The 18,597-nt window shown below is 38.8% G+C and overlaps 2 protein-coding genes across 2 annotated transcripts; both read left to right on the top strand.

Annotated features, from left to right (window-relative positions):
* Positions 1-690: 690 nt before the first annotated feature.
* On the top strand, positions 691-3,282 carry LOC122643514 (protein FAR1-RELATED SEQUENCE 5-like). The gene is made up of 3 exons (XM_043837128.1): positions 691-709; positions 2,446-2,506; positions 2,901-3,282. The coding sequence occupies exons 1-3, from the start codon at positions 691-693 to the stop codon at positions 3,280-3,282; spliced, it is 462 nt and encodes a 153-aa protein (XP_043693063.1).
* Positions 3,283-3,363: 81 nt separating this feature from the next.
* LOC122643513 (protein FAR1-RELATED SEQUENCE 5-like) lies at positions 3,364-3,888 on the top strand. The gene has a single exon (XM_043837127.1). The coding sequence runs from the start codon at positions 3,364-3,366 to the stop codon at positions 3,886-3,888; it is 525 nt and encodes a 174-aa protein (XP_043693062.1).
* Positions 3,889-18,597: the final 14,709 nt, after the last annotated feature.

The raw sequence follows: 18,597 nt of genomic DNA, 5'->3' as shown, positions 1-18,597 counted from the left end.
TTAAATTGACGATTTTACCCTCCCGTGGTGGTATTGATTTTGATTGACTTACACCATATGGGTAAGAGGTCAAACCCCAAATCCCATCCCATGTTTTGTGATATATGTGCGATACAGTTGGTACCTGGACATGATACAAAGTGCGGTGCTCCCTAGTAGTGATGTAATAGGATTCTTGAATGTAAGAACTGGTTGTAATTTTAATTTTAATTTTTCAGAAGCCATGTAAAGGGAGGCTACTGCACTGTATATCATGACTTTGTATCGACTCGGCATATCACTTCAAGTACCAATTTGGGTCTCTTGTGTGAGTCCCTTACGCACCCGATGTATGGCGCATTAAATAGTGGTGTGGAGATGTCCTTTCCTCCTATTTTTTGTTCGAAATCAATTAAAATTATATGTTCTCAAACCCATACATTGTGAGATTTGATTATGAGTCTAGCAAAATTTTTGGTCTCACCGTGTGGAAAAGAGAATCATTAATTTTAATTCGGGTTTCTTGAACAAATTTTTTTGTGAATGTATACTAAATGTCCTCCCTTGCACATTGTAATGATGGCTACCAAGAATGTTGTTGCTGACCTTAACAAAGGCAACAAGTTGGACGGAACCAACTATGACATGTGGCATCGTAAGATGAAATTCTTATTTAATGAACAAAATTACCTTGAACACCTGACCACTGAAATGGCTAAATCCGATGAAGGTACTACCGCCCGTCACCATCAAGAAAAGGAAGCCTGTAAGGCTTGGTTCAAAAGAGACTGTAGTGCTTGCTTTATTATATTAAGCTCGATTGTGAAACCCCAGATTTCAGAAACCCTGAGTCTCAACCTTATGGATAAAACAGTAATTTCATTCTAGGGGTATTATGGTAATTATGCTATATGATTAATTAGAGTTTATTATTTGTCATTAAATGTGTTTTCATGCAAAAAGTAATGTTTTATAAAATATTGGGTTTTTATATACATACATGTAGTCATAGCTTATTGGTGTGTAGTTAATTTGTTTGTGGGAGGTACAAGGTTCAATTCTTGTCTGCAACACATTAAGTATAATTTTTGTTTATTTTAGAATTATTATCAAAATTGAGGTAAATTCAATTTAGAAGGAGAGAAGTTCGGCCAGCTTGGTGGAAAGAGCCCCTTATGGGCCCCACCACGAGATTTCGTGACTTGATGCAAAAAAAAAAGAATAAACAATAAACAATAATGATAATAAAATAATAAAAAAAAAAAAAAGAAAAAAACAAGAAGAGGAGAGAATAGACTATAGGGCGGATTACTTGGAAGAAAACAAGTGCTGCAGGGATAAACAAGAAAGAGGAAAGGAGTAGCCATTTAAAAGGAGATATAAATATAAAGGTGGAGTCAAAGCTGCATCCAACGGTTGGCTTCATTTGCAGATAACCAATGACTCTCTTTCTATCCTCTCAAGGCTGCATCCAACGGTTGGCTTCATTTGCAAATAACCAATGACTCTCTTTCTCTCTCCTCTCTCCACTCTATCCTCAAAACCAGCCTTGTCTCTCTCCTCTCTCCTCTCTTCACGTTCACAATGAAACAGCAAAGTGCGCAGACGTCTCCTCCTTCACGTCTCGTCTCTCTCCTCTCTCCATACTATTTTGAAAGAAAAAACGAAGAGAACCACATAAACTCCGGTGGTCACCTCTGCAAACTCTGGCGGTTTGCGATGAAGGCGTTGCAACCTTCACTCTCGGCCCTCCATAAACCGGTCTTCACTCTTTCAGATCTCCACTCCGACGAAGGCATTGCAACCTCGTGAGCCAGGCGTCTGCAACCGTTCACTCTCGGCCCTCCATAAACCTCCTGAGAAAGGATCAACCCCTGGCATCACCACTACGCACTTTGGTCAGTTCTCTCTCTCTCTCTCTCTCTCTCTCTCTCTCTATCTCTTCATTCAAAATCCCAAGACTTGTTTGTCTAGTTTTAGCTTCTGAGTTTTTATTTTCTACGTAATGTCCATGTTATACAGACATCATCATATCATCGAATTCCAAAAGACAAGAAAAAAAATCTGTTTAACTTAGTGTAATATGTGTAAGAAGAAGATATTACATACAAGATATATGAGATGATGATACAGAGTGAGAGGACTTACAGAATCTGGTCCTAGCATGACCAAAGAGAGATTATTGGAAGTCCTGAACCAAAGAGAGAATGATACACACCCATGTGACTGGTTCATTATTGGAAGGAAGTCCTAGCATGACCAAGACAACAAAGAAGCATCGAAGTTGATAATGTTGTTGTTACTTGGAGTGATAATTTCTATACAGCAAACCTAAACATCTAGCATAAATAAATGATGGGCCAGTACTGCATCAGCACTAAGAACAATTGGAAACTTAGTTTATAGCAAAACAGAAATGAATGGCTAACCTTAGGTACATGAAGATAATTTGATTTCACCTTGAAGGTATTCCTGCAGTATCTGGGGATGATACTCTAAAATCTTTACTTTTACAAGAAACTCCATTGTAAGCAATATTTTGAGGATCTAGGGATGACAGTCCCTGATACAGCCCTTTGTCAATTTTCAAAATGGGTTGTGTTGATGGTTCACGATCCACATTTGCTAAACCATGAAAATAAGGATCTGTTAAAGCCTGCAAAAACAAGCAACATCAAGATTTTTTTTTATTTTTTTTTGAGAGAGGATTCAGGAAAAGTCTGCAACTGAGAACAAGGAAAATTATATATATTTTTTTGATAAATAATACTGTTGTTTCTTGTTTCTTGTTTCATTACATCTCTGGTTTTTATATTCTTACTCTTAGTTGTATCGTCTATTTCTTAGGGTTCATGTGTGTTTATGAATCTCTAATTTTGAGAATTATCATTGTTGTTTTTCTATACTTTGCTACTCTTTAGGTGGGTTATGGATAATCCAATAGATACACCGGATAAGCCTTTCATCGGCATGCAGTTTGATTATGACAATGAAGCATATGAGTTCTATAACAATTACGGAGGAAGATTGGGTTTTAGTGTCAGAAAAGACTATGTAAATAAGAGCAAGAAGGATAAAAATGTGATAACTTTGAGGAGATTTGTTTGTTGTAAACAAGGTATTCGGCCAAAAGACAAGCGTGTTGATGATGCAAGTAACTCTCGAGCAGAGACGAGAACTAATTGTGCTACTCGTATGAGAATAATTCTTTTGAAAACTGGAAAATACGAATGCCAAGATTTTGTTGAGGAGCATAATCATGAGCTTCATGTAGCATCTACCACCCATATGTTGCGGTCATAATGGATCATTTCAGATGTACATGCCTCTAAAATTGAGTTGGCTGATAATTCTGGAATTAGACCTAAGCCCTTTTTTGAGTTCATGGGCAACCAAGCAGGTGGGAGACAGAGCCTTGGTTATACCCGAGTTGATCATTACAATTATCTCCGTACTAAACGTCAGTGTGACTTAAAGTATGGTGAACCGGGGAGTTTGTTACGGTATTTTGTGAAACAAACCAGACTCAATCCCTCTTTTACTTACAGCTTACAGTTGGATACAGAAGAGCAGATAACTAATATTTTTTGGGCCGATCTGAGAATGATAATAGATTATGCGCTTTTTGGTGATGTTGTGACGTTTGATACAACATTTTGTACAAACAAGGAGAATAGGCCTTTTGGTATTTTTTGTAGATTTAACCATCACAGAGGAGTTGTTATATTTGGGGCAGCTCTTTTATATGATGAGACGGCTGAATCATTCAAATGGTTGTTTGAGACTTTCTTGGAAAGTCATGAAAAAAAGAAGCCTATAACAATTTTTACAGATCAAGATGCCGCAATGGCAAATGCAATTCAAAAGTGTTTCCTGAAACATGTCATTGTTTGTGTACTTGGCATTTGATGCAGAATGGGATTAAGCATCTACATAACTTAATGAAGGATGGGTCAAGCTTCCTATCAGATCTGAAAAAAATGCATATATCAATATGATGAGGAAGAATAATTTGAGAATGCGTGGGAACAACTAAGGTTCGACTATTAGGTTGAAACTGATTCATGGTTGGATCGTATTTATGGGGTTAAACATAAATGGGCCAGATGTTATATGAAGAATACATTTACAGGAGGTATGCGGAGTACACAGCTAAGTGAAAGCATAAATGCAAACTTGAAGGATTATACAAAGTGTACTTTAGATATTGAGCAATTTCAGCCAAATTCAAGCACCTTTGGGTTTACCTCTCTAATCTCTTATCTTTACTTTTTCTTTGTGTTTTTTTACGTGGTTGTGGTTTGTGGCTGTGATTTATTCCTTCCAATCCACGTTAGTTTAATAGGATAGATGCTTATGTGTTAGGACGCCAATCAATTCATGCCAATTTAGTTCCCTAGATGCGTAATTTTGGTAGATGCTTGTGAGTTAGGACGCGTTAATTTTCGTTAGTTTAATTAGTTTAATTTAACACTTTAATTTGGCTCACTTTGTATTATTTTAAAGTGAGGAAAATATGGTGGCGTATATCTCCTTGAGTTTGACCCGTAGCTACGATTGATCCGTACGCTTGCGGTTATTATTTTGTGCAAACAAATTTTTGGCACCGTTGCTGGGGAAGGCCGTAACTTCTTCGTTTCGACTTAGAATCAAGTGCCGTTTGAACTGTTGCAAAGCTGACTCGATGGGCTATGCATCCATACTATTAACACCTCAAAATTATGCTAAGGGGCCCACTGTAATCACATTCAAATTTGATTAATTGACGTGATTCTTTCAGTGCTCAATCCAAACTTGATTTTCTCGATTCCTGGGCGCTTCCGGCTACTGCCAAACACCACTAAATAGCTTAAAAATGGATCCTTAGCATCATTTGCTCCATTTTCACAAGAATTCACCTAAAACCTAAAAACACAAACAAAAACCTTGAGTAGTTTTATTCCAAGTATAAAAATGCATGCTTTATGGCCCTAAGATTTCACATATAAATGTGCTTACGGTTCGGGTTGTTAGGGTTTAGGGTTTAAGCACAAGGTTGCTTAAAGCATTACACCCTGAGTATCTAGTTTGGAATACCCAGGCTGATGCCTCCAGCTAGTATTTATAGAAAACTAGGATTTAGGTCAGATGGGCTAATTACTAGATTGCCCCTCACAGCTTGAGTATTAATACAAGTAGGATTATATTAGAACATTTGAAAGGATATTACATAAATACCCTTACAGCACTATGATCTATAAACCATTGTTTCCCTTCTTGATGGAGTCTTACAGAAAAATCAATGGGTCTACGAAGTATTTATGCTGCGGAGAGATTGGAGGGCATGTTTTCTGCCTCCAATCTTCTTTGATGTAATTAATCTGATCAAGGTTTTAAGTATTATGATATTATGCCGAAATGATAATGATCTTGTAACAAACCTCGACCAGGATCAGTCTTTATTGGCCAATCCCTATCTAATCGATAAGGTGGGGTTATTGCCATGTATCAAACAACTATTACAAAAACTAGAATTATTATGCAATTGGAGCAAGGGTTTATGCCAAGGTCTACTCAGAGCTAAATGTGCTCAATCCAGGGTCGAAGAAAGAGGTGACTCCATGGTTCCATAACTTCAATTCCGATCTCACACCAACCATAGTCTCATCCAAAGATCTTTTACTAAAGAGAGCTATGTTTCATCAATTCTTGCACCATCAGACATTGAGCAGTCCTTGGGATCTATTTCCTAACTACGCGGTTCCAACTTAACCCACAGATACGCTAGAAGACCTGGTGATGAACTGTATTGGGACTTTATTTGGATCCAAACTTATAGATTGCTTGGCAACTCCATAAACTACTTAGTTTGCGCAGATTTGATTAACTTAACACTTCGTTTGTAGATTTAATTAACTTGAAACTTAGTTCGCAGATTAGATTTTCTTATTTAAGTAGGCTATTATCTCCTCTTTGTTGCTTTAAAGAGAAGATTATCCCAATCTCTTGCCTTAGTAATGGGTAATCTGAAGCTAAAGCTTCTTTAATTAATTGTTAAAGAGTATTCTCAAATGCTTGTTGGATATTAGAACCTTAAAATAATTGAGATTAGCAACTAAAACAGGGCACTTTGTAGGTTCCATCAGGAGTAGGTAAGGACTTTCTTTATTACAAACGCTACTAAAAAAAGCTAATGCAGAGCATGAAATTTACATAAATGAAAGCAACAAGCAAGAACCCTAAGAAAAGAACACAGATCAAGTGATCAATACACATTATTTACCCATTTCGTTGCAGAGAAAAAGAGTTGTTACTCCTCCATATTTACAATCCTAAACAGCAACCAGAGCCCTCTCTGTGGTTTGCAATCACAACCTTGTGAGAAAGTCACTTTCCAATGGATAAAGAAGCAGGTTGTGAGGAGCAATTGAGAAGAGAAGACTCTCTACTTCATGGCTACACTAACTGTTGGGCCTTCCACTTGAGTTATACATGATGATACACAAAGCAGGGGATGAAAACATGGCGCCAGAAAAAAAATCATCCTAAATCTACAAGTTAAATGTTACAGTACCATGTATTTGGCTCCCCATATCTCCTCCTTGGTGGCAGGAACGACAGTGATTTTGTTCTTAGGGTGCTCGTAGCTTCTCAGCCCACCGGTTGCGGTGGAGAAGAAATGCCCTGTAATTGAAATGATAAGAATAAAATAGAGATTAAGGAGAGGTAAGGGCTATAATGCCGGGGGTTGATCCTTTCTCGGGAGGTTTATGGAAGGCCGAGAGTGCATGGTTGCAGATGCCTGGCTCACGAGGTTGCAACGCCTTTGTCAGAGTTGAGAACTGAAAGAGTGAAGATCGGTTTATGGAGGGCGAGAGTGAAGGTTGCAACGCCTTCGTCGCAAACCGCCGGAGTTTGCAGAGGTGACCACTGGAGTTTATCTGGTTCTCTTTGTTTTTTCTTTGGAAATAGTATAGAGAGAGGAGAGAGACGAGAGAGAGGAGATGTCTGCGCACTTTGCTGTTTCATTGGGAGCGTGGAGAGAGGAGAGAGGAGAGAGACAAGGCTGGTTTTGAGGATAGAGTGGAGAGAGGAGAAAGACGAGAGAGAGGAGATGTCTGCGCACTTTGCTGTTTCATTGGGAGCGTGGAGAGAGGAGAGAGGAGAGAGACAAGGCTGGTTTTGAGGATAGAGTGGAGAGAGGAGAGAGAAGAGAGTGGAGAGAGGAGAGAGAGAGAGTCACTGGTTATCTGCAAATGAAGCCAACCGTTGGATGCAGCTTTGACACGTGTCGAGCATCCCTAAGGAGAACCTCACGAACTGTATGGTGAGGGAACCTTAGAGGAAAACAATCCTACCCCAAACGTAGATCGTGGAAGTAAGGAAAGAAAGGAAAAGAAGAAGAAGAGAAAGAGAAGAAAGATAGAAGAAGTGAAAGCTTAAAGAGTTCAAGTAATTTTGGGGCTGCACAAACAAAGAGTAAGTTCTTCTAAACCTAATTTAATTTTTTGCCTAGGGTAAGAGATAATATACCTAGATTAATTTTATAAGATCGTATTCTAAGACCTTGCATTGCATCTTTAGCAAGGATGATAATCTTTAGGAGATTGTGATTCTTGGTATTTTCTGCACAGATTTTTTTGTGCACCGTTTTTGTAAAAATTAGAGTTTTTAAACGGCTTAGGATTATAATTTTAAATTTATATGGTTACAAAATAGACTAATAAACCTTCCTATGCATGTATTTTAAGACCCTAATCCATTCTGTAAGTGCATGTATTTTGGGTATTGCTTTGAGGTTAATGTAATTCTGTCCAGCACACTTGTCTGTCCTTGTGACTAATTTTCGGGTTACCTATGGGCCAAATCTGAAGATGACCCCTTCTGATGAAACGTGGCCCTATAAGTCTAGTTTTACCCTTAAAAAGACCCGATTGAATTGATTTCTGGAAGATGGACTAATTATATTTTTACTAATCTATACTCAATCCTGAGTGCAGGTTCTGTTATAGTTTTGAACCCGAGTTGTGCTCAATTTTTTAGCAAACTTAGAGACCTTAAATTAGGTTTATGTATTCTGAAGATTTGTGCATTTATGAGTCTAGTTTAACATATAAAAACTTAGAGCCATTCTAAATTCTAACAATTTATTAAGTCACTTTGGTGCATAAAGGTCATTCTGTTTAGTAGAAAAAGTTTCTATCAGTACCCTAGTTTGGGCTTGGATTTGAAGGGCCTTGGAAGCTTATTATGGAGATGGGTCCTTCTTATGAATTATGGTATTTTAAGTCTAGTTTAATAGTATATAAGTTTTATATTTATTGAATGTATGTGTTAAAAGTTATAGCATTAGGAAGTGACTGTGCAGAATGGGACAGAATCTGAGTAGATTAATATAATGTGATAGGTGAGCATATCTAGGGATTGTACATTGTACGAGAGAGAAACTAAAGACTTGGTAAAAGTTTTATTCTCTTCAAGTACCAAGGTGAGTATAATCATGGATTTTATATGGATTAATATGCCTCTTATACTATGTTATATGAGTGAACCATTATCTCTTATATTTCAGATGTTTTGTGATTGTTTATGATGTTTACAAACATTGGATTTTTGTTTTATGCTTTAATATGAGTGAAATGCCATGACAACATGTGATAGAATCTCATTCAGAATATAAGAAAGAATTAGACACAAGGTCCCAGAAACAGACATTTAGAATTCAGACCTGGAACCCAGACTGCACCCCTTTCCAGCAGAGGGTTAGATGTTGGATGAGGACACCAGAACAGAATTGAGGATAAGACCTACCACAGGGGAGCACACTGTCCTCTAGAACCAGAATCGGATCTAGACCTCCCACAGGGGAGCGTACTTGATCCCAGACCCAGTCCGATCAGCCGGGGTAAAAGAGAAATGACTCCCGGTAGTGTTTTGCCGGTAATGCAAGAAATGGCAGCCGTCAGATCAACGATCATGTTCTAGATGTGCACATGCAATAGAATCAAACTGAATTGCATTAATGTACCAGGTTTTTACCATAGTTCATGCATTTTTTGTATGTATAAGTTGTGCCTATTAATACATGTATTATCTATGTTTTGTCTCGTTGGGCTGTCGAGCTCACCCCTTTATTTTTCAGACATAGATGACGGAACATGTCAGTGCACAGACTGCATAGGTGATTAGGAGCAGCAGGATGGCGATTATGATGCTTGATAGACTTGAAGATTTGAATAATGGATATTAGGATACTTTATTGATTGAATTTGGATTTAATAGTTGGATGTAGCACAATTTGACTTGGATACTGTTTATTTTCTTTTATGTTAGTTCTTATGCTTGTATGCTAATAAAAAAAAATTTCAGCCAACTTTTAGACACATGCTAAGTTAAGAAATCGATCATAAGATCACCACCCGTGAGGATTGTCTTCATACCCTTATCTCGGGCTTGGGTCGTCACATCGATGCACGATGATCTCATCGGCCAGTACGAAAAGTGCAAAACTACCAAGTCCATGTGGGATCTGGTTAAGTTAGAATGTGGCGATAAATCAACTACAAAGTTGCAGGCCATGACCTTGAAGTTTGAGATGTACCATAAAGACCCCAAGCACAACATGGTTGAACACCTTAGGGTTGTGAAAGACATGATACGAAAGTTAGATGATGCTGGGGTACACCTTACCAATGAGCAGCAAGTTCAAGCCATCATTAGGACGTTACCTGATTCTTGGGCCTAAATGAAAGTGGTTCTCACACATAACGATAGTGTCAAAACTTTCAATGACATTGCCGCTCATATGGAGCTAGAGGCGGAGTGCCTAAAGGCGACCCAATCACATGCCCTTGTCGCCTAAGCGGGGCAGCGCAAGACTTCTAGGTCTAAATGCAAGAGACAAAGGAACATAGGGAATCAGGGATAGGCTTAGAATGCTGTACCAAGTGGAGGCAAATCCATCAAGGGCAAACATGGCAAGCGAGGTGGAGAAAGAGATATTACCAAGGTCAAGTGCTATAACTTCCAGAAGATGGCACTTTGCTCATGACTGCACTGAAGCGAAGAAGGTACCATTTATATCCCTCTCTCGCTGTACTTTTGTTTGTACACATGTTTTTGTTACCCAAACCCGATCTGACTAGATCGTGGATACAGGAGCAACAAGACACATAGCATATGATCAAGGGGTAGATTACAGAAAGATTCCAAGTGGCGCCCAGAACATCTATAGGAAATGGCATGAGTGAAGCAGTTTGAGGAGTTGGTACCTATCAGCTCACCTTACGCGCTGGGCGCATCTTGCTTCTTCATGATGTGTTATATGCACTAGAAATCCAACATAATCTACTTTTCGTTACTACACTTTTGACTTTAGGTTATTTATTTGTTTTTTATGGTAACACTTTTGAGATAGTTTTGGATGGTTGTTCTTTTGGATAATGCAAATAATAATATGATTTTGTTAAATTAGACTCAATAACTCGTGTGGTTACTTCTTCATCTTTTGTAATTAATACTGATGTTTATACATAATCAATTACATGACATGTTAGATTAGGACACATAAGTCGAGATAGGATGGGACGGTTAGCTAGAGAAGGCATTCTTGGCCCACTCGCTAAAATCAACCTACCGATATGTGAGCCCTATTTAGTTGGTAAGGCCCACCGAAAGTCTTTTGGAAAGGCAATCCGGGTAACCCAGACCCTAAAGCTTATCCATTCGAACATCTGCGGACCAATGACTGTGAAGGCACGTCACGTTCTTATTTTCTTATCTTCATAGATGATTATTTACGATATGGTTATGTCTTTTTGATCGCTCACCACTATGAAGCATTAGATTGCTTCAAATGCTTTGTAGCAGTGGTTAAGAATCAATAAGGCAAGAGCTTAAAAACTCCACACACTGATCGATGATGTGAATATTTGTCAGATTAGTTCAAAGAACTATGTGAGGAAAAAGGCATCACCAGACAATTAACTATTCCTTACACTCCGCAGTAAAATGGTGTAGCAGAATGAAGGAATAGGATACTTCTAGATATGCTTAGATCGATGATGGCACATGCCAACCTCCCAATATCTTTCTGGGGGGATTCTCTTTTGACCGTTGCCTACATCTTTAACCACGTGTCATCATAGCCAGTTCCTTCCACTCCTTATGAATTGTGGAAAGGCGCAAAGCACTACCACTTTAGGCTATATGCGACTATGGGGATGTGTGGGATATGTTCATAGTATCTCCCATAAGTTTGGGAAACTTGGCCCTAGTGCTAAAAAGAGTATCTTTATAAGATATTTCGATAGCTCAAAAGGTTATGTAATGTACGGTGGACATCAAGATGGAGGAATGATCGAGACTGAATCCCGCGATGTTAATTTTCTTGAGACTGATTTCCCTAGTATTAGAGACGTTGGCACAGACCTTAATCTCTTTGAGATAGAAACTGATGAAAACGTTTCACCTACTCTTGGCGAAGGTGGGGAATTAATAACTCATCATGAGATTACCAGAGAGGGTGAGAGTGATCATCAGCCCAGTAGGAGTGTGCCGCTTAGTGAAAGCGCACAACTCGAAGGACAAGATCCCTTTACGCATAGGAGTGCACATGGACATATTCCCCGTCATCATTTTGAGATTGAAGGGAGCACCCTCGTTTGCGTTCCAAGGGATGAGGATGAGCCAGCCTCAATAAGTGAGTCACTCTCCTCTCCAGCTAAGGAATTGTGGCAAGCTACTATGGAAGATGAGTTGAGTTCTATAAGTAAGAATCAAGTCTGGTAGTTAGGCCATCGTGAACAAATGGATCCTAAAGGTCAAACGCAAGGTAGATAGTTCAATTGACAAGTACGTCTTGTGGCGAAGGGATATACCCAAAGAGAGGTGTAGACTACGATGAGACGTTCTCCTTTATGGTGAGAATGGCCTCTATACGCCTCATTCTAGCCATTGTTGTAAAGTTGGATTTGAAACTCTACCAAATGGACATTAAAACTACTTTTCTCGATGGAGAACTGGACAAGGTCATCTTTATGGCTCAACCCATAGGTTTTGAGAAGGAGGGACAAGAGTACAAAGTATACCATCCTAAAGGTTCCATCTATGGCCTTAAGCAGTTGTCCAGGCAGTGGTACATTAGATTTCATCATGCTATTAACTCTATAGGTTTTGAAATGATTGAAGAAGACCACTACATGTATGTTAAACGGTCTAAGGAAGGTTTCCTTATCCTATCCTTATATGTTGATGGCATCTTGCTGGCTGGGAATTGCATTAAGTTGATTGTTGCCACTAAAGAGTGGTTGCCCTCTATTTTTTAGATGAAGGACATAGGTGATGCCAACTTTATGTTGGGAGTGAAGATTGTGAGGGACCGCACTAGGAGACTTTTTAGTTTGTCTCAAGAGACTTACATAAAGAAATTTCTAGAGCGATTCCATATGAACAACTTGAAACCCATGGACACTCTAATGGACAAAGCATGCACTTTGAGTCTAGACCAATACCCTAAGACTAATGAAGAGAGAAACCAAATGTCCAAAATACCTTATGCGGTAGCAGTAGGTAGTTTGATGTATGCGATGACGTGCACTCGTCCAGATATATGCTTTGTTGTTGGCATGGTTAGCCGTTACCAAAGCAACCCAGGACTAGTCCATTGGTAGGCAGTAAAGAGAATCCTTCGATACCTACATGGAACTACAAACCTTTCCCTCATCTTCAGTGGTTCAGACTTGAGACTAAGAGGCTATAGTGATGTTGATTGGGCTAGTGATAGAGACGAGCGCAAATCCATTTCAAGGTATGCATTTATCCTAGGAGGCAGAGCTATTACTTGGAGTAGCAAGAAACAGACCTACATCGCACTATCCACGATGGAGTCAGAGTACGTCATATATTTGACAGCCGTTCTAGAGGCCATTTAGCTCAAAAGGTTCTTGCAAAGACTTAGTGTTTCTGCTCACTTAGACGAAGTTGTGCTTATACATTGCGATAGCACGGCAACGCTTGCATTTGTGAAGGACCCCAAGTTTCATGGTAGAGCTAAGCATATTGATATTTGGCATCACTACATTCGAGACATGGTGGCGCAAGGTGAAGTCATTCTGTAGCATATCTCCACTGGCAATATGTTAGTTGATCCTTTGACAAAGCCCAATGCCAGAGATGTTTTCTTCATGTTAGGAACTTGGGACTCAGGCGGGTTTGATGTGTATTTTTTGGAACACTTTTATGGATAGACATTTATATGTATTACTCTTACATTTATTAATGTGAATGTATTTGTTTGAGCAATGTTGTGTATATACATTCATTACTATAAAGATGTCACTAGGCATTGAATCGACCCACTCACACGGGTGATTCGCCTCGGCGCTTGAGAATAGCAAGCAAGATGAGCATATGGGCTTGACGGCGCCTTAGTCAGAGATAAGATGAGATCTTATCTGGTCCAACTTAGAAGAGACCATACTTCTATGTAGCGTGTGGAAAGTTGGATGTGAGGTTTCAGGCAGAAACTATTAGGGTGACTGTGCTAGAAACTCAGGATAGGTGCTTGGCGGAGCGACTAGACTAAGATTTGTATGGTGTTTATATTTTTCAAGAGTGACATGCCCACCTCAGTGGGAGTTATGCCATAGCATTACATATCATATTGTATGTGCTTATACCGACCGATTGTGAGAGTAACTAAATGGATCCTTGCTTCGTCACTGTGTGAGCCACGTGGATTATATTAATCCCACAGTATCCTTATTACCTGAGACAATGCCATGAAGAGGACATCCAATGACGCTGACGCTACTTTGATGTCCTCCTTAGGATCATGGATGATGCGGTCCAGCAGGAAATGCTTGGGAAAGTTGTTGGAGATAATTGGATCGACATGAGGGGCTCAGGGAAAACCATCTGACATTACACCTTTATTTTTGTAACTCATTGCCCGAGCGACTTGTCGTATTTGTGATCGACGCAATCATGAGTACATTACATACAGAGGATTATGCTGCTCATCATGAGGGATCGAGAGTGCTAGATTTGGTGTAATTAGATTGTTTGGGGTATTTCGTAATTGTTTGTGAGTGATGTACTACGTTGGTTAGATGGAAGCTTGATACAGTACTCCTACCCTGTATTATCTCGATAGGTCGAACGTCCTATTTCCTGTAAGAAGAGTTACACAATTGAGAGACTTTGATACATAGTTAAACTAATGTGCTCCATGTGGGCCAGTGGGAGATGTAAATCGAACATAGGCCAGGCCCGGTCCAAGCCACCCACAAGAGGCAGGTTAAACCTGCTATGCGTGGAGAGAACCATCCACTTAAGTGGCTGGGTCCCTTCCCCCCTCTTTGATCGATTCCTAGTGGGAGTCTAAATAGGGGCAGGGGTCTTAAGGTTTTGGCTTTAAATAGAAAGCCTGTAACCCTAAGACCAAATAAATGAGAAACCAAATTCTTCCTCTTTCTAGTGTTTTGTATTCTCTTTGGGATTCCATCTCTTCCCAGGGATTTGTGGTGTGGAGTTCTCTAAGGAGAAACCGATCATGATCGTGGGGATTCGTTCGTGTGCTCGTAACTATAAGCTCGGTTCTTGATCTTTCTTCCACTGCCTTTCCATACATATTCAGGTATGATCCAAACCCAAACTATTTGGATCTTGGATTATGTGATCTAACAACTATTAATGAGACGGGACGGTTGGGAAGTTCTGGGAAGGGGTTTTCCAACAGTTTCAGAGCCCAAAGACTAATAAGGAATTTGTTAGAACTAGAATCGCCAAGACCTATTTAAAGATGAATATTTTTAGAGTGACTGGTAGCAATGCGAGCGATATTTTCATTAAATGCACCATTAAACGCAATGGATTAATGTAAGCCGTTGATTTTTTATGAATAAAATCTTAATCGTTGGTGGTATTTGTAGTGTTTATCCTAAGGTTACCGGTATCACCTCCTATCTCCGGTTATGAAATGGACTTAGTCGTGTAGCTAAACATCACTTTCTTCTCCCCCCCCCCCAAAAAAAATTGACTTTTGTTCTCCTTTTGCCAGAAGGTAGGGATGTACATGGATCAGATTCGGCTCAGATACGGATCGGATGTGATCGGATCCAGATATTCCCTGGCCGAATACGAATACCTCTAAACGGATTCGAATGTGGATCGAATTCAGATTTTCGACCATCCGGTTACACCTCTGCCTTGTGTAACCTGGACCTTCCTCTCCCTAGCGGACACAATTCACACTCAATCCCTATCTCTTAAATCATGATTCTTTTTTCCTCATATTCTAGAACCTGTTGAATCTTCAAAATCCCCCAAGATCATTATTTGCTTAATTTTTTATTCTTAAGTATTCAGATTTATTTGCGGACGGATTTTTATCGGAGTATTAGGATTTTGTTTCGGATATCTCTAAATGAATACGGATGTCCCTAAACGGATATGGATGTGGATCGAATTCGGATTTTTGGTTATCCATTTACATCCCTATCAAAAGGCTTATTCGTGTAGTGGTGTAGTGAGCAGACTCAAAGCCCTGTACAGAGGTGGTGGTTTCAGAGTTCTTCTCCTTTTGTTGGAAGTTTTCTTCGTGTAGCGAGAAGACCCAAAACCCTGGTTCTTCAGAGGTGCTGGTTGTACATTTATTTGGGGGTGGGAATACCTAATAGACCCAATATCCCCCCATTTGATCGATTCTAATAGGCATTGGTGGAGATCGAGAGCTCTCAATAGCGGGTATCCCCAATTTGCTATTATTGTTCTCTCTATCTCGTAATATTTTTAAGTGCAATAACCCTTCTTTGTTTCTCTCAATAGCGGGTATCCCTCAATCATTGGTTGTAGTTTTTTTTTCTTCATGTAGCGAGAAGACCCAATATTCCCCATTTCGTCGATTCTCACCAGCGTCGGCGGAGATTGAGAGCTGTCAAGAGTAGGTATCGTCTATTTTTTGTTTTTGTTCTCTTTATCTCTAAATTTTTTAAGGGTTTTTAAGTGAAATAACCCTTCTCTGTTTCTCTCAATAGTAAGTATCCCCCAATCGCTGGTTGCAGATTTGTTTCTTCGTGTAGCTAGAAGACCCAATATTCTCCATTTCATCAATTCTCACTGGTGTCGGCGGAGATCAAGAGCTCTCAAGAGCAGGTATCCTCCATTTGTTCTTCTCGTTCTCTCTATCTCTTAATATTTTTAAGGAAAATGAAATTGGCTTTACACTCTTGAGGTGGATAGATCCAACTTATAGAAATGGTTGTAACACTTTAATTTTGGTAAATTCAGATTATACTTCATTGAATTTCTTTAAATTTGTTTTTTTGGTATGCATCAACTGTTATTAGTGTTGCCATATTCTTGAACATTATTTTCTTATTTTTTTTCTCCTCCTTTTATTTAATTAGATACTTAGCAATTTTGGATTTCTTCATTTGAAGCTATTGTTGGCTCTAACTTCAGTTACTGGCCTCCCGTGTTGACATTATTGTGAAAATTCTTAACTATGAATTGATAAATGAAAAGTGATACTTTAAGAAGGAAGACAAAAGGGTCTACACAGCTGCTTTGTGTTATCCTATGTCTGTAAATTCTGATGACTCATTTGAAATGGTATGTTTTCCTTAAATGATTGATTTATGTTAGGCCGATACATCTTCTTGTAACTTCATATTAGAATCTCAATATGGTTAGGTTGATTAAATTTTAATCTGTGCCCAATGAATCATAGGCCCCTGTTGAGTTGGTTTTTAGAAAAATCCACAGAATCTGTATCAATTCAGTGATCGGGTCACATAATTTTGATTCAGTAGATTGTTATGAAATTTAGATTGCAGCCAATTTTTTTTTTTTTATTAAATTTATTTCTTGAACTCTTGTAACACTTGTCTAAGGGTCTGAGATACTATTTTTTCTTTTTTGACTTCCAATGAGGGATACTCGTGGATATTGATCTTTTTCTTCTTCACGACCTAAACATTGTGATATCTCTTTTAATATTTAAAAAATGGTGGCCGTTCTAATTTGTTTTATTTCATGATGGTGCAGACTGTTCTATTATGTTTTTTTAGGGGGTATTAGTAGTTAAAAGTGTGTGTGATTGTTTATTCATATGTGGAGAGTTTATGTAAAAAGATAGCGAGAATCTTGGAGTTGTGTTAGAATAAATGTATGATTTCCAGCCAGTTTTGAAGGTTGACCAATCATTGATAATTTACAGCCTATCTTCTTTTGGTATGCATATTTATCTACCCATGTAGATAGGCAAGATATGAATCCAATGTTAATGGTCCTACATATGCTCACATATTACAGGATCATCCATTTGTTGTGTTGTAATGGACTTGAATGAATTAGAGAATACATACATTGAATTTATTGATTGAAAAAATTCTGTGTCGCATCAAAATGAAACTAGGTCCAACGATGTATTAAATGATGAGTTTGATAGTGACAGTACATTGAATGAAGAAGAAAATTGTTAAACCCGTGCTCAAAAATACGGGTTAATTTGAATTTTTGTTGAAAATCCGGAACCTGAGGTCAAAGCTACTACTACACTATGGTGCATTGAACCCGTGGTTGAACTTAATGAGGTAGCCCTGTTGGTGAGAACCTACATACCCTTAAGAAGGCAAACACCAACTCCTTGCGACTGTACAGTTCACCACCAAATGTACAGCCTGAGGAAGGTACCACCCCTTGATTCTAGGGCCCTTGGACTTAATCCTAGTTCTAGGTTAAACTAATGATGACCCTCATCACCTTGAATGTTTTAGATAAAGCATTTTTAGATCCATACATCAATTTGCATGATTGATTTGATGATGAGAACCCAATTCCATACATACATATTAAATCCCAACATAAATACCAAATTCTGCCACTTTGCAGATTGACCTTCACTTAGTTAAAATGATATAACTCCACCACCCAAACTCCATTTGTTTTGGTTTCAATTTTGTTAGAAACTAGACTCATAGGGCTGCATTTTGTTAGAAGATACCATTACCTAGATATATCTCTAAGTTAGTTAAAAGTTTATTTCAAGTTGCTATCAAAATTGAATCCTGCTGTCTTGACAGATTGACCTTTGTATAATGAAAATAACATAACTTCATAATCCATTATTCATTTTCTTTGATTCTAGTTTTTCTAGAAACTAGATTCATAGAGCTTCATTTTCTTAGAAGGAACCATAATCCAATTATGTCTCTAAATAAACTTAAATCTCATTCCAATCCAAGCAATTCTGCAAATGAATTCTCTGGGCGATGCACCCAAACGCCCAGTGCAAATCCCAGAGTTGCTGAAGCATGTGTTTTTCATTCCAGGATTTTGGAAACCAGTTCCTTGGTGTGTAACCACCTCATACATGTGCATTGGGATTTTAGGAACCATTCCCTACCTTTGGAATCATGTGGACCCCACCTAGGTAGCTAGAATGAAGGAGAATTAGCTTAAAAATGTATTTTAAGCTTGGGACAGCAGGGCCAAACAGGTCTTAGTGAAGCCTTGCCTATAAATAGGAGGGCCCAGCCCTAATTTCGTTTTCCCTACTATTCCTAGCATTAGAGAGGAAAAAGAGAAAGAAAGAAAGAGAGGGAGAAGGAAGGAGAAGAAGAAGGAGAAGGAAGC

Source organism: Telopea speciosissima, chromosome 10 (genome assembly GCF_018873765.1).
Source record: "Telopea speciosissima isolate NSW1024214 ecotype Mountain lineage chromosome 10, Tspe_v1, whole genome shotgun sequence".
In the NCBI taxonomy this organism is placed as follows: domain Eukaryota; kingdom Viridiplantae; phylum Streptophyta; class Magnoliopsida; order Proteales; family Proteaceae; genus Telopea; species Telopea speciosissima.
This window is presented reverse-complemented; position numbering and strand designations above follow the sequence as displayed.

Coding starts and splice junctions, on each gene's coding strand:
- LOC122643514 (XM_043837128.1), top strand. Junction 2,507..2,900: donor CTTTTACAAGAAACTCCATT/GTAAGCAATATT, acceptor GCTACTCTTTAG/GTGGGTTATGGATAATCCAA.
- LOC122643513 (XM_043837127.1), top strand. CDS start 3,364: ATGGGCAACCAAGCAGGTGGGAGACAGAGCCTTGGTTATACCCGAGTT.